Source organism: Alnus glutinosa, chromosome 8, assembly GCF_958979055.1.
Source record: "Alnus glutinosa chromosome 8, dhAlnGlut1.1, whole genome shotgun sequence".
Taxonomy (NCBI): domain Eukaryota; kingdom Viridiplantae; phylum Streptophyta; class Magnoliopsida; order Fagales; family Betulaceae; genus Alnus; species Alnus glutinosa.
In genome coordinates, this window is record NC_084893.1 from 15714071 (window position 1) to 15728500 (window position 14430).

Consider the following 14430-nt stretch of genomic DNA (forward strand, 5'->3'; position numbering starts at 1 on the left):
TAAATAAATAAAAATAAAAGGGTTGTCACAGATGCACCACCCCCGATGCCATCGGAGTTGGCCTTGGCCACCCTTGACGACGTTTCGGGGTAGCCGTGACCGTCCCCAAATTCATCAGGGGTGGTGCGACCACTCCTGGGTTCTATTGTGAGTGGCAAGTCACATCAATTCTAATATTTTTCATTATTATTATTATTATTAAAGGTTGAAAGAAAATTTTTCAAAAAAATGATTTTTTTGGGAAAACGTTGCTTGTTCTTTTAAGGAATAGTTATTTCTCTTCGTAATGATAATTTCCTACGAATAGGTACATTCCAAATAAAAAATGACTATTTCATAAAAATAACCATTCCATTTTAAGATCAACGGGCCCTCAGAGTTAAGCAAACAAGGTTAGGCTCGGGCTGAGTTAGTGGGCTCGGCTAGATTTGCGCAGCTCTAACCCAAACCCAGACATTAATGTGGGTCAAGTTTAAAAATCTGGGTAAGGTTGCCCGCTATCGTGGATCACTTTCTAATCTTCTCTCATTTTGGTAGCTTATGATATGCTTTTCCTTCTTTCTCATCAGTCGGTAGCAACAATGGCAGCATCCGCTATGCTATCTATCGCCGGCGCTGGAACCGAGTTTTTCAGTGAGTTCCGGCAACTGGGTCGTGTTGAATCGAAGTTCTGTGAAAGACCCAGAAAGCTTTTTAGGTGCTCATGTATGAATGGGCATAATTTTCCACACAAGTGCATCTGGAGAATACCCAGGAGAAGAAACTTTATTTTCAAGTCAAGGTACTCATCTTTGGTTCTGGCCTTTGGCAAAGAGGTAAAACATAGTTTTTTATATTCTCTCTCTCTCTCTCTCTCTCGATACTTGCATTTCGGTTTGTTTTGGTTTTGGGTACTTTGATTCGCGTATGCTCCGTTTGGTTGCTAAGAGACAGAATACTGTAGACAATGAAGGAAAATGAGTTTCGGTTTTCTTTGGTAGCTGATAATGTTTTGTATTGCTTTGGGTTTAAGGATATGGAAGCACAACTCATCTAAGCTTCAGTAATTTGGCCAGGTTGAGTTACATAAACGCTGTTCCAGTGTTGAGAAAACTAGGGAAAGTGTAAAAAAGAAAAATTCTCTGAATCTGATGGTTAATGTTGTAAAAAAAGAAAAATTCTCTGAATCTAAAGGCACTAGCACCAAATTCCTTTAGAGTTTCCTTAAATGCAAGGAAAGCAAGAGAGATTATCAACGGGTGGTTATTGGTATGTAAACCCCTTTTATTCCATCTTGACCTCAACCTTGGCCTATTTCGGTGTGTTTCAATTGTTTTGACCGATTTTTGGCTTCTTTCGACCAAAAAAGGAATTTCCATATGGTATGATTTTATAATTGCTTTTAACATGAATTTTTGGCCTACACAGCAAGAGTAAGTTCAGCTTTAGTGAAAACCCACTTGATGGACATGCCAACAGTGTAGCTGTCTTCCTTTGGTATGAGAGAGTATTCTACTGTTGTAAATTCTGGCCATGGCTCCTTCTTTCTACTTTGAAACAGAGGGAAAGGGTGAAAGGGTCAGAGAGATGGCCAGTCTAGCATGGGATTCTAAGAGGGACGAACCTACATTTTGGTGGAATTACTGATTGGGCGATGCCCGCCTTTGCCCCGCTATGACAGAGTTAGACATTATTCTTGACTAGGGCCTTATGGATATTCCTCTTGTAGGAGGAACTTTTACATGGTCAAATAATCGGGAGCAGCCCTTTTGGTCTAAAATTGACATATTCTTGGTTTCTCCAAATTGGGAAGCCCAGTTTCCCGACCTGGTGCAGAAGAGGTTGCCTAGACATTGCTCTGACCACTTTCCCATTCTTCTTGATGGTGGAGGCATTCAAGGTGGGATAAGATATTTTAAATTCGAAAATATGTGGTTAAAGGCCGAAGGTTTTGTTGATAGACTGCGTTTGTGTTGGACATCTCATCATTTTCAAAGCTCCCCGAGTTTCTTTTTGGCTTGCAAACTTAAAGCCTTGAAAGCTGATTTAAGAGCTTGGAACGAGCATGAGTTTGGCAATGTGGGAACCAAAAAAAAAACCTTGGATGATTTGCATGTTTTTGATGGTTTGGAGGAAGAAAGAGCTTTATGTGAGGAAGAAAAGTTGAGGAAACACAAAATAATCAGTGATTTGGAGAGGGTTACTACACTGGAGGAAATAAGTTGGGGGCAAAAATCGAGGGCGCTTTGGTTGAGAGAGGGGGACAAATGTCCGAAGTTTTTTTCATCAAGTGGCTAATTCGAATTGGAGAAATAATTCCATCGAGTTGATGTTGGTCAATGGTTTAGTTAGTTTGGATCAATATGTGATCAGGGACCACATTGTCCATTTCTATAACAGATTGTTTTCAGAATAGTTTAGTTGGCTGCCCAAGCTATATGGCCTTGCTTTTGACTCCATTGATAAGGAGGAATCCACTTGGTTAGAGCATTTGTTTGCAGAAAGTGAGGTTCTGGAGGTGATGAATGGTTTTACTATGGCTTTCTTCGAATCTTGTCGGGATGTGATTAAAGAAGATGTCATGAGGGTGTTCCCTTAGTTCCATGTGGGTAGCAAGTTTGAAAAAAGCCTCAATGCTACTTTCATTTAGGGTTGGCAATTCGTACTGGTGTGTCAGGTCGACTCAAGAGTCAACCCAAACACTACCCATTTAATTAAACGGGTCAAATCCCTCAACCATGACACAACCCATTTAAATAAGCAGATGACACGACAAAACTGCATAACCCATTTAATAAACAAGTTGTGTTGGGTTGACCCGACACGACCCGCATAACCCATTTAATAAACAGGTCCTGTTGAACACGACCTATTTCGACCTGTATATGAATTTAAATGCAAAAATAAAAAATAATTGTAATAGTAATAGTAATAGTAATAGTAATAGTAATAGTAATAGTAATAGTAATAGTAATTACATGAATTTATGAATTTTATATTAAAATGAATTTGTATGAATTTTAGCCTTTTAGGGGTTTTTTTATTTTTATTTTTTTGTTAAAGAAAATCTCATTTAATTTATATGGATTATGCGAGTTACCTATGGGTTAAGCGAGTTGACCCGTTTATTAAACAAGTTAATTTGGGTCAACCAGAATTGACCAGAACCCGATTGTACAAAACCCTAATACGCTAATTTCGTGTTGAGTTCACGGATCATGCAAACATTGTCAACCTTACTTTCATCGCTCTCATTCCGAAAAAAAACCCAGAGCAGTTGATGTTAAAGATCTTCAACCAATCAACCTTGTGAGTGGAGTCTACAAGATAATTGCCAAAATCTTAGCCACTAGATTGAAAAAGGTTGTAGAGAAGAACATTTCAAAAGCCCACAATGTGTTTGACAAAGGTAGGCAAGTCCTTGATTTTGTCCTTATAGCAAATGAATGTTTGAATAGTAGGATTAGATCTGGTGAACTAGGTGGCGTTTGCAAATTGGATATTGAGAAGGTCTATGATCATGTTAACTGGGAGTTCTTATTATACCTGCTGAGGAGGTATGGTTTTGGCGAGAAATGGTGGAATTGGATAGTACATTGTATTTGTTTAGTGCACTTTTCTGTTTTGGTAAATGGCACCCCACTGGTTTCTTTAGTATCTCTTGTGGTTTGATACATGGTGATCCATTATCTCCTTTGCTATTTATCATCATTATGGAGGCTCTAAGTAAAATTCTATAGGATTTAGAATATTTGTTGATAATCTGCTTACTTAATTGTATAGCAGTACCTTGATATATATAGTACCTAAACATCTAGATAATCTCTAGAAGTGATTTACATCAAAAGAACTTCTAACTCAACTACAACTGTATCTCTTAGCTTAGAGACCTAATATAAATACAACTCAACAACTTGACATTTATCTAAAATAGGAAGACACCTAGTCTAACTCAACTACTTTAGCTTTATCACTAGAAGATAAGTCTTGTGATCCAATACGCCCCCTCAAACTCGACGTGGGAAGCTGAACGTTGAGGTTGGATTTGAGTAGGATAAATCCGGCAGTAGCTAACGGTTTAGTGAGGATATCAGCCAGCTGATCTTGACCTGAAATAAACTGAACATCAAGAATCTTCTTAGCAACCATGTCCCGAACAAAGTGATAGTCGATCTCTATATGCTTCATGCGAGCATGATAGAGTGGATTTGCAGTGAGATATGTGGCTCCAATGTTGTCACAGCGCAAGACCGGTGGGCGAGGAGAACTAATACCAAGTTCATTGAGTAATGTTTGAATCCAAACTAACTCGGCTGATGCATTTGCAATGGCTTTATATTCAGATTCGGTACTAGAGCGAGATACCGTTGGTTGTTTCTTCGAGCTCCACGATAGAAGATTTTTACCAAGTATAACACAATAGCCGGAAGTTGATCTTCTATCATCAGGGCAACTGGCCCAGTCCGAATCTGAGAAGGCTGTGAGCTGCTTGGAGGAGTTCCTGTGAATGCAGAAAGTATGTGTGATGGTGGACTTTAAGTAGCGTAAGATACGCTTCACAGCAGACCACTGAGTGTCACGGGGTTCTTGCATGAACTGAGAGACTTTATTAACCGCAAAGGCTATGTCAGGTCGGGTAAGCGACAAGTATTGAAGAGAGCCCACAGTGCTGCGGTACAAAGCTGTGTCCGTCATAGTGGATCCTTCAAACCGACTAAGGTTTGTAGATGCCGCCATAGGAGTAGAAACAGGCTTCACAAGAACCATATTAGTCTTTGTTAGAATGTCATTAATATACCTTTGTTGAGATAAATGCAAACCATCCGAGTGCCATGTAGCTTCAACACCAAGGAAAAAATGTAGAGGCCCGAGATCTTTGAGTGCAAAAGAGGAGTGAAGATCACTTATGAGTTGAGAAATGGCCGGTGAATGAGAGCTGGTGATAATGATGTCGTCAACGTATATCAACACAAATATAGTAACACTAGAGGATCTGTAAATAAACAATGAAGAATCTGATTTGGAGCTGTGAAACTTCAGTTCAAGTAACCGGGCACTTAAGCGCGCGAACCATGCGCGAGGGTCTTGCTTCAAACCAAAAATAGCTTTGTGAAGCTTGCAAACTGCTGTGGGATGATTTGGATGATAAAAACCAGGTGGTTGAGCCATATAAACTGTTTCTTGGAGACGTCCATGTAGAAAGGCGTTGTTGACATCCACCTGTCGTATAGCCCATCTTGCAGAGACAACAATGGCTAAAACAGTTCTAATGGTGATTGGTTTAACCACGGGACTATAGGTTTCAGCAAAATCAATCTCGGGTTGTTGATGAAACCCTTTTGCCACCAAACGAGCCTTGTACCTTTCTATGTGCCCATCAGCTTTTCTTTTTGATAAGAAATATCCACTTTGAGCCAACTATATTCATGTTTGGAGAGGATGGAACAAGAGACCAAGTGCCATTTTTTAGGAGAGCATCAAACGGTAGTCATTGTTGCGCACCACTCTGCACTTTTGCTAGCTTGAGAAAAACAGGTTGGTTCTTCTTCATGGAGAGCAATGGAAGCCGTGAGGGCTTGAGGAAGGGGATATTTGATTCTGCCATCAGTAAATTTTGAAGGTTTGAAAATCAAATTTTGAGACCGTGTGGTCATACCATGAACCCGGAGTAGAGGAGGAGACTCAATTTCAGGAGATGACTCAAAAGGAACTATGGGATAATTTATTGGAGAGACAATGTCAGTTTCTGTGGAGACTGAGATAGGAGAAGGTGGATTTGGTGATGGAATGTTAGGAGAGTCATGCCTGGAGCTGGACAGAGGAAGTGATGAAGGAAGAACTAAAGGGAGAGTCATAGAAGGATAAGATTTGGAAAGAGAGGAGGTGCTAGGAACTCCGGATTTGGAAAAGGGGAAGTTTGTTTCATTGAAAACAACGTGTCGGGCAATATAAACTCTACCAGAAGGGATGTGGAGACATTTATATCCAAGATGATGTTTACTATATCCAATGAACACACATGATGTGGAATGGCAAGAAAACTTAGTGGAATTATATGGACGAAGAAATGGCCAGCATTCACTACCAAATATCTTTAAGAGTTTGTAATCTGGAGTTTGATGAAAAAGTAACTCAAAGGGAGACTTTTTCTGTGTGACTTTAGAGGGAAGTCGATTTATGAGATAAGTGGCGGTTTCAAAAGCCGAGTCCCAAAAGGTTAAGGGTGTGCTAGCATTAGCTAGGATAGACAGTCCGGTTTCAACAATATGTCTATGTTTTCTTTCTCCCGTTCCCATTTGATGATGTGTATGAGGACAACTTAGTCTATATGAAATGCCCATAGAGGTGAGAGAGGTCTTAAGGGGACGAAATTCACCGCCATTATCACTCTGGACAGAAACAATTTTGGTATTGAAATAGGTTTCAACCAATTGTTTAAACCTAAGAAAGGTAGCACAAACTTAAGATTTGGTTTCAAGAGGATAAAGCCATGTATACTTACTAAAATCATCAACCACACTTAGATAAAATCTCTTATTATTAACAGAATTTTGAGGAGCAGGGCCTCATACATCAAGAAACAGCAACTGTAAAGGTTTGCTGGAGGTGGAAGGAGAAATACTAAAATGTAAACGATGGCTTTTTCCTTGTTGACATGGGGAGCAGAAGGAAGGAGTCTTGGACGAAGACACGGGCAGCTTATTGAATTGAATAACTTGGTTGACGATGGGAGTAGCAGGATGGCCAAGCCGGAGATGCCATTGATCCAAGGATGCTTTTTCACCAACGAAAGCAGCAAGAGACTTGGAAAAAGAAGCATTTGAGGATGGCCATGGATAAAGGCCGAATTTACTCGGGCCTTGGAGGAGGAGCTGTCGAGTTGGAATATCCTTAACACAGAAAAAATTGGGATGAAATTCAATGAAAACATGGTTATCTCTAGTAAATTGGTTGACAGAAATAAGATTTTTCTGAATCTGAGGAACATGAAACAGGGACAATAAATCGAAATTACGTGAGGATGTTGGTAAGAGACCACGGCCAGAATGTGAGATTTGCAAACCTTGTCCATTGCCTACACGAATTTGGTCTGGACCTGTGTATTCCTCGGCATTCAAATTAAGATTGGAGAGATCATTTGTGAGATGAACGTTGGCTCCTGTGTCCGGATACCATGAAGTGTCAGGAGCAGATGTTGCTAAAGTCATGTTGACTTGCATAGGAGAAGAGTCAGCCTAGTTGCCTTGCTCGTACCTGAACCAGCATGTGGTCGCTGTATGCCCGAGTTTGTGGTAGACTTGACAAATCGGGCGCTGAGACATGCTGTTGGTGGATGGGGAAAACTGCTGGGGTGGTCCACGGCCCCTTCCTTTATTAAAGTTGGTGTGGCGATATCCATTATTGTGGCCTCGGTTGGTGCTGGAGTAGACAGGACTTTGGTGTTGAGCCGTGTTAGCAGTGGATATGTTTATCTCAAGAGCAGATTTGTGTTGCTCTAGACGCAGTTCATAGGACAACATAAAACCATAGAGATCATTTAGAGATATAGAATCTTGCCTTGTAGTTACGGATGTGACAAGAGGGTCATACTCGGCACCAAGACCAGCGAGTATGTGAGAGACAAGTTCAGAGGCTTCAATCGGTTTGCCAACCGCGGCTAGGAGATGAGAAAATCCCTGCGCTTTCTGGAAGTAGGCGGAGATTGTTTGAGATCCTTTCTTCATGTTGGACACTTGTTGTTTGAGCTGCATGATCCGAGACTGAGATTGGGCAGAGAAGAGAGTTTCTAATGTAAGCCAGACTTCACGGGAAGTTTTGAGTCCAATGACATGAGGGAGAGTTTCTACGGAGAGGGTGGAGAGTTTCTACGATCTTGATGGTACCATGAGTGGTAGCTCGGATTGGCAACAAGAAGTCTGGATGTGGAGTTGGGCAGGAGCTGAGGAGGTCGTGGAGTTGTGACATCGACATGCCCGAACAGATTTTGGCCTTCTAGGAAGGGGACCATGACAAACTACCAGAGGATAAAGTTATCTTGGGTCAGTTTCTCGGAGATATGAGCATGGACATTTTGGATTTGTGGTGGGAGAGCGGAAGGGGAAAGGATAGTTGAGAGAGGGGGAGAAGTTACAGTGGAATCAGTTTCAGAAGAAGGAACAACCATAGACGTAGGTCTTGAGAGGCTCTGATACCATATAGGATTTAGAATATTTGTTGATAATCTGCTTACTTAATTATATAGCAGTACCTTGATATATGTAGTACCTAAACATCTAGATAATCTCTAGAAGTGATTTACATCAAAAGAACTTCTAACTCAACTACAACCGTATCTCTTAGCATAGAGACCTAATATAAATACAACTCAACAACTTGACATTTATCTAAAATAGGAAGACACCTAGTCTAACTGAACTACTTTAGCTTTATCACTAGAAGATAAGTCTTGTGATCCAATAAATTCTATCTTCTTCTGTTTATGGGGCTTTCTCAAGCTTTTTTGTGAGGTCAAGAAACTCTAGTGTGCTTCATATTTCCCATCTTCTGTTTGCGGATCATTCCTTACTTTTTTGTGAGGCAAACCCAAAACATCTGCGCTTGCTGTGTGCCTTATTCTTATGTTTTGAAGCTGTCTCCAGATTGAAAATTAACCTCATCAAGTCAGAATTGGTTCCTGTGGGTAATGTTAGCAATGTTGACGGCCTGGCCAGTATTCTAGGATGCACAGCGTCTCCTTTGCCTATGAAGTATCTCAGCCTTCCATTAAGAGCTCCATTTAAGGCTATAGCTATTTGGGATGGAGTTATTGAAAAGATTGAGTGTTGTTTAGCCAAGTGGAAGAGAATGTACTTGTCTTAAGTGTTTGAGGATTATCCTAATAAAGAGCAGATTGTCCAATTGGCCCACGTATTTCTTGTCTCTTTTCACTATTCATGTGGTATTGCCAATCGCATCGAGACACTTCAACAGGATTTCTTATGGGGGGGAATGGCCGATGAGTTCAAATTCCACCTGGTAAGCTGATCTAAGGTTTGCTCTCCGATTTGTGAGAGAGGGTTGGGAGTCTGAAACTTTAGTATTTTTAATCGTGCTCTTTTGGGAAAGTGGCTTTGATGGTATGTGCATGAAAGAGTGACCTTGTGGAGAGTTGTAGTCAATGCTAAATATGGCAACTTGTGAGGCGGGTGGTGTTACATTGAGGTTCATGGGTCGTATGGGGTGAGTTTGTGGAAATATATTAGAAAGGGTTGGAGGGAGTTTTTTAGTCATACCATATTTGAGTTGGGAGATGGCTCCAAAATTAGATTCTAACATGACAAATGGTATGGGGAGCAGGTCCTTAAGGATATTTTCCAGGATTTGTAAAGTATTGCTTCTGTGGCACATTATTTGTAGTTATCCAATGATTCCTATCAATGCAATGTAAGCTTTATCAAAGATGGATGTCTTTGCTTCCTTTTTTTAACTTCTTGTACTTCTTCAGACTGAGACAGGGAGATAGATGAAGACAATCTCTGCTGGGTTCCCTCCAAGTTTGACGTCAGATTGTTTTATAATGTCCTTGTACCTCATGACAGTACTTCCTTTCCTTGGAAGAGTATATGGCGGAATAAGGTCGCTTTGAAAGTGTCGTTTTTTGCTTGGACAACCACCCTAGAGAAGATCCTCACCATGGATAACCTTAGGAAACAGCATGTTATTGTAGTTGATTGGTGTTTTGTTTAAGCCATAAAAATCTAATAAACTTTGTTGAATTCTATTTGGTTAACATGAAAACATTTTAATACACATAATAATGGCTATGTATCTTTAAAATATAAATGATATACTCTGTTATTTTGAAACAGTACATCGAAACAATCAGGTATTGATACAGCTTGTACCAATTAAAAACTGATACACTGACCAGTATAGTATTGATAACTTTGTTACGGGCACAAACCTGTGGAATTGAACCACGGAGTTGCTGTAATCAAGGGAGAACCTGGAGATTAATGAAGGTTTAAGGGATATCCTCAAAGCGTCGACTCTTTTTACTTTTTGGATGAGTGAGTGAATGGCCTCAAAGGGGGAGGGTGAGATTTGAGACAGTAGCTTTGTGTCACAAGTCATGGTCCCTAGCCAAGTGTGCTCCTTTGGGGGTTGAGCATTGACTTATTTTATGAGATAGGCTAAGTGTATACGCCTTGCAGAGGAATTGATGACTCCGCCTTGGGTTAGAAAACTTAAATACCATCCTTACTAATTGTGTTAGTGAAGGCTCCCTTAGTTTTAATGTAGAAACCATGTGAATTGATCTTTGTTAGTCTATATCTGGGCATCCATTGAGATAGGATGAGTCTGATTATACATGGTACTTGAAAAGAGTGTTATTTTTTAACAATATGATCTAATATGGATCAAATCATTTTGGTTTTCTTCTACAATATTCTTTTCTGATGGGGACTAACAGAAGCTGCTTTGTGCCTTAAAAATTCTATGGAAGAAAAATTGACTTGATTCAATTTGTGTGATATGTTTGAGTGCTCCCTTTTCTCAGTTTACGACATTACCCATATAAGAACATCTAGTAAGTTAGAAGCTAATTGATTAAAAAACTTATATGTGGAACTATTGTACAGAAAACTTAGATGTGAAAGATTCATTTGTCCTTTTTTTTTTTGGTCTAAATTTGTCCTTAAAATTTGAAATCCCCCCGTATTTCCCCTTTTTATTTTTCAATTTACTCTCATCTTCATCATGCTTTCCTTTTCCTTTTTTTTTTTTCTTTTTTTTTTTTTGGGGGGGGGGGGGGGGGGGGGGGGGGGGGAGAGATGATTTTTGATGTTTTCTTTACCAAGGATGGTTGATTAAAATTTTTCATGAATTATAATATTAAATCTTGTTTATTTATGCTTCTGTGTATGTGATGCTAGAAAGATATCTGTTTTATGTACCTGTACACCCATGAATGTAATTTTTTGCCTTCAGGCTGCATTGGTGATATTTGAAATATATTTTGCAGAATGCAAGTGAAAATACAGATGATTTGTATGATGACTTGTTTAACAAATTTGGAAAGGTGGTATTCAGGAGAACGGACCAGAAGCCTCACAGCGCAGAGGTAGATGACGATGCCGAAAGCTTATCATGTAAGCTCATTTTGCAATCAATTGAAAGCAAGATACCTACCAGTGTCACAAATGACATAATGTTCGCCTCTCTCATCAAGAACTTGGGCCTTGTTATCGATTCTGGCTGATATTGGTCTCCTCTTCGTTTAACTGAATATTCCATGCTGGATTACTTACTATATTACTTAATGGGAGTTCTCCATAGGAAAACATGTACAAAAATCATTATGCAAACCATGTTATCTTCCCAACATTTATAGTGAAAAACTAAAGGAAGAAGAAGAAGAGGAAGAAAGAAAAGAAAGAAAGAAAAAAAATAAACAATTACGCATTGAGATATATATATACTACCCCCAGTCTACAGTTTCCATTACTGTCACCTTATAGTGACTGGTAAGCTGCCTGTATTACTGATTTACTACTCATTCTCTCTCCCCAACACTATCTATCATGTAGCACCCACTCCATAATATATGCTGGCCCCAAGCATGAAATAAATTCGTTTCTCAAACTCTTGAAATCACATGATGTTAGAAAGTTCTCTGCAATGCAAGTCTCTTTTGGAATGATATGGAACAGGGAAGTGATGCTATTTCTACACTGGAGTAAGCTGAATTCTGACTATTGATGGTTCACATATTTCCTTTTTGCAACATTTGCACCTCATGCTAAGATTGTTTACCCAAACTTCCGTTTAAGTTCTAGCTGGGAATTTGAAAAGGAGAGATACATTTTCAAGTTCTCTCCATTTCACCTCACTGGTGAGGTAACATTTCATAAAGTATTTTGATTCTAGCTACTCTCTTCTCTTCTTTTCTATCCTCGTGAAATGAAATACTCAGAGGAAAAGAAGCGATTTTTATGATTCTCGTGTTCTCCACTATTAAATGAGGTGTGCTGGGGAGTGGCGGCTATGTCAATTTTTTATCCTTGTTTCCATTGTTTGAATTCTTTGTTATAGAGTTGATGTACACTAAATTTTATTCAATTATTATTGTTAAAATGCTGAAAGCAGGAATAAAAGTGATATACTCCACACTACCAACTTAAACCTGTTTCCTGTGGTCTCTGTAGTTGCTGTGGAAATGGCCAAGGTTGCAAGTGAGGTGAAGGCAGCTGATATAAAGGTTCTCTTTGTGAAACCTCTTGTGTATTGGACTCGATATTTTATCATTGCCACAGCGTTCTCTCGCCCTCAGATTGATGCTATTGGGTATGGCTCCAACTTTGACGATGTCTTCATATTTTTGGTTGGGATAGTCTAATTACGGTTCATTGTTTTCTATCAATGCTTTAACTGCCATTTTTGTCTTGCTCTGCAATGTAGATCAAAAATAAGAGATCTAGCTGAAAAGAAGTATGGGAAAGTTCCAACTGGGGACACAAAACCCAACTCATGGACCTTGTTGGATTTTGGTAAGTGATCTTGCATTATAATCCAGCAGCTCTTGTCCGTTCCGATGTTGAGAAGAAAGAAAATTCTTGTTACCATTGGTTGTGACCATCAGCTTAACCACCTCTTTGGTTTGAGCGGAGGATTTCATGTGCAGTCTCATTTCATTTGACCTTTACTTACCTTGTGCATTTTTTTTCTCACTTAACCCCTATCAACTCAGCTGTAAAATCTGTCAGAGCTGAACAGCCATGTCATTTTAGATTACAACCAAAAAATTAAAAATAAAAATAAAAATTGTTTAGTTGATATGTAAGTAACTGTTGCTTTCTTGATCTTTTGGGGCAGTGTTAATAATGTTTTCATTTTTTTTTTTAATAAACACACAGGGCAACTGAGATTTATCTCTCTAACAGGGCCTATTTTCTGTGCTCCATGAATGCCACCTTTGCACTAAACTCAATCATATCAATATACTCGATATAAAATTTTTTGGTTCTTTCTGGATCTTCCTTGTGAACATAAAGGTGTCCTTTTCTTTTTCTTTAGTAAGCTGGACTCTTAGATGGCATCTCTTGGTTGTTATATTGTACATTCACCAACCTTTTGATCAGTGCCCGTTTGTCTTTGCTTTCAAAAGAGAAAATGATACATGAATGCTCTGGAAATAAATCCACTTATCATTTCTATCAGTGAATTTCTCTTGCTGTCTGCTTGCTGTTAAGACCTAATAGGCTATAAGTTGAATGCCTTTAATTGGATCAAGAACATATGTGTACATGCATTTTTTTTTTTTTTTTTTTTTTTTTTTATGAACAGGATATGGGCAGTGGTTACTTTGTTCACAAAGTGAATTATGTAATTATATTGATGTTCCAAACTATTTGAAATGTGGATTTTTCAACTGATACTGTACATTTATCTATAGTTTGTTTGGGATATTTATAGGCTACTTGCCAGAATTGAAAACATAGATGTATCGTGGGGTGGGCTTATTTATAAATGTATGAAGAGTTCCACTTGTTTTTGGTAGTGAATCATGCAAAATCTATTAGTTCCATTGCTATTGGATGCCCTGCATATATAAACAAATGATGGTCCTGCAAGGGGTTCACTATTATCCACAAAACGACTTAGGTCATTGTTCTAACCACAACAATTGATTTAACTGCTGAGAATTTTTGGTTTGCAGTTGTTTACTCATGCAGACTGTTGACTTGTCTTGGTTGCAGGTGATGTAGTTATCCATATATTCCTTCCGCCACAAAGAGCTTTCTACAACTTGGAAGAATTCTATGCTAATGCAACGCCCATTGAGCTAATTTTTGAAAACCAACCACCATTTCGCAGTTGAGAAAGTTACGATTTGCCCAGTCAAAAGCTTATGCCAATGGATACAGTTTTTTGACAAGCTTGTCACAAAGCTTGAAACAAGGCTGGAACATTGCTGATAGTGAGTAGTGGGCACAGTTTGCTTTGCAGGAGATGATCAACAATTATCAGTGAGTAATTAGTACGAATGGTTCCTGCTTTGATTGTAAATTTTCATCTGGACTCCAGCTCCTGTAAAGATTCAACTTAGTATTTTTTAGATAAATTTGATAAAAATCAAGTCTAGTCAATGAAAAATGACACTATTTTGTACATAAGGGTGCAATCCATCTGGTTACAAATAATTAACCAGGGATAAGCAACATGCATTACATCCAATCGCAAAAGAGCCCTTTGAAATGATGAGTTTGTGGACTGATAATTTGTAGGAAAAATCTTGCTATCAGTTCCAAACTGCTCAATCGTCATAACCTGAATCCTGTCGAACAAATAATTAATCTTGCTGTCTAGAAAGAGCTTGAATCAACAACGAAGTCCAAAATCGTAAAAGATTTGTGTAATAATCATTGAGAGGTCAGCTTCATCCATGTGCTCTATTGAGTTTAAATTTGA

At 38.9% G+C, this 14430-nt stretch overlaps 1 protein-coding gene across 1 annotated transcript; it reads left to right on the top strand.

Annotated features, from left to right (window-relative positions):
• The first annotated feature begins 511 nt into the window (after window positions 1–511).
• On the top strand, window positions 512–14135 carry LOC133874634 (protein Iojap, chloroplastic). Its single transcript, XM_062312507.1, has 5 exons — window positions 512–815; window positions 10985–11111; window positions 12168–12306; window positions 12421–12509; window positions 13719–14135. The coding sequence occupies exons 1-5, from the start codon at window positions 546–548 to the stop codon at window positions 13838–13840; spliced, it is 747 nt and encodes a 248-aa protein (XP_062168491.1). The 5' UTR covers window positions 512–545; the 3' UTR covers window positions 13841–14135.
• Window positions 14136–14430: the final 295 nt, after the last annotated feature.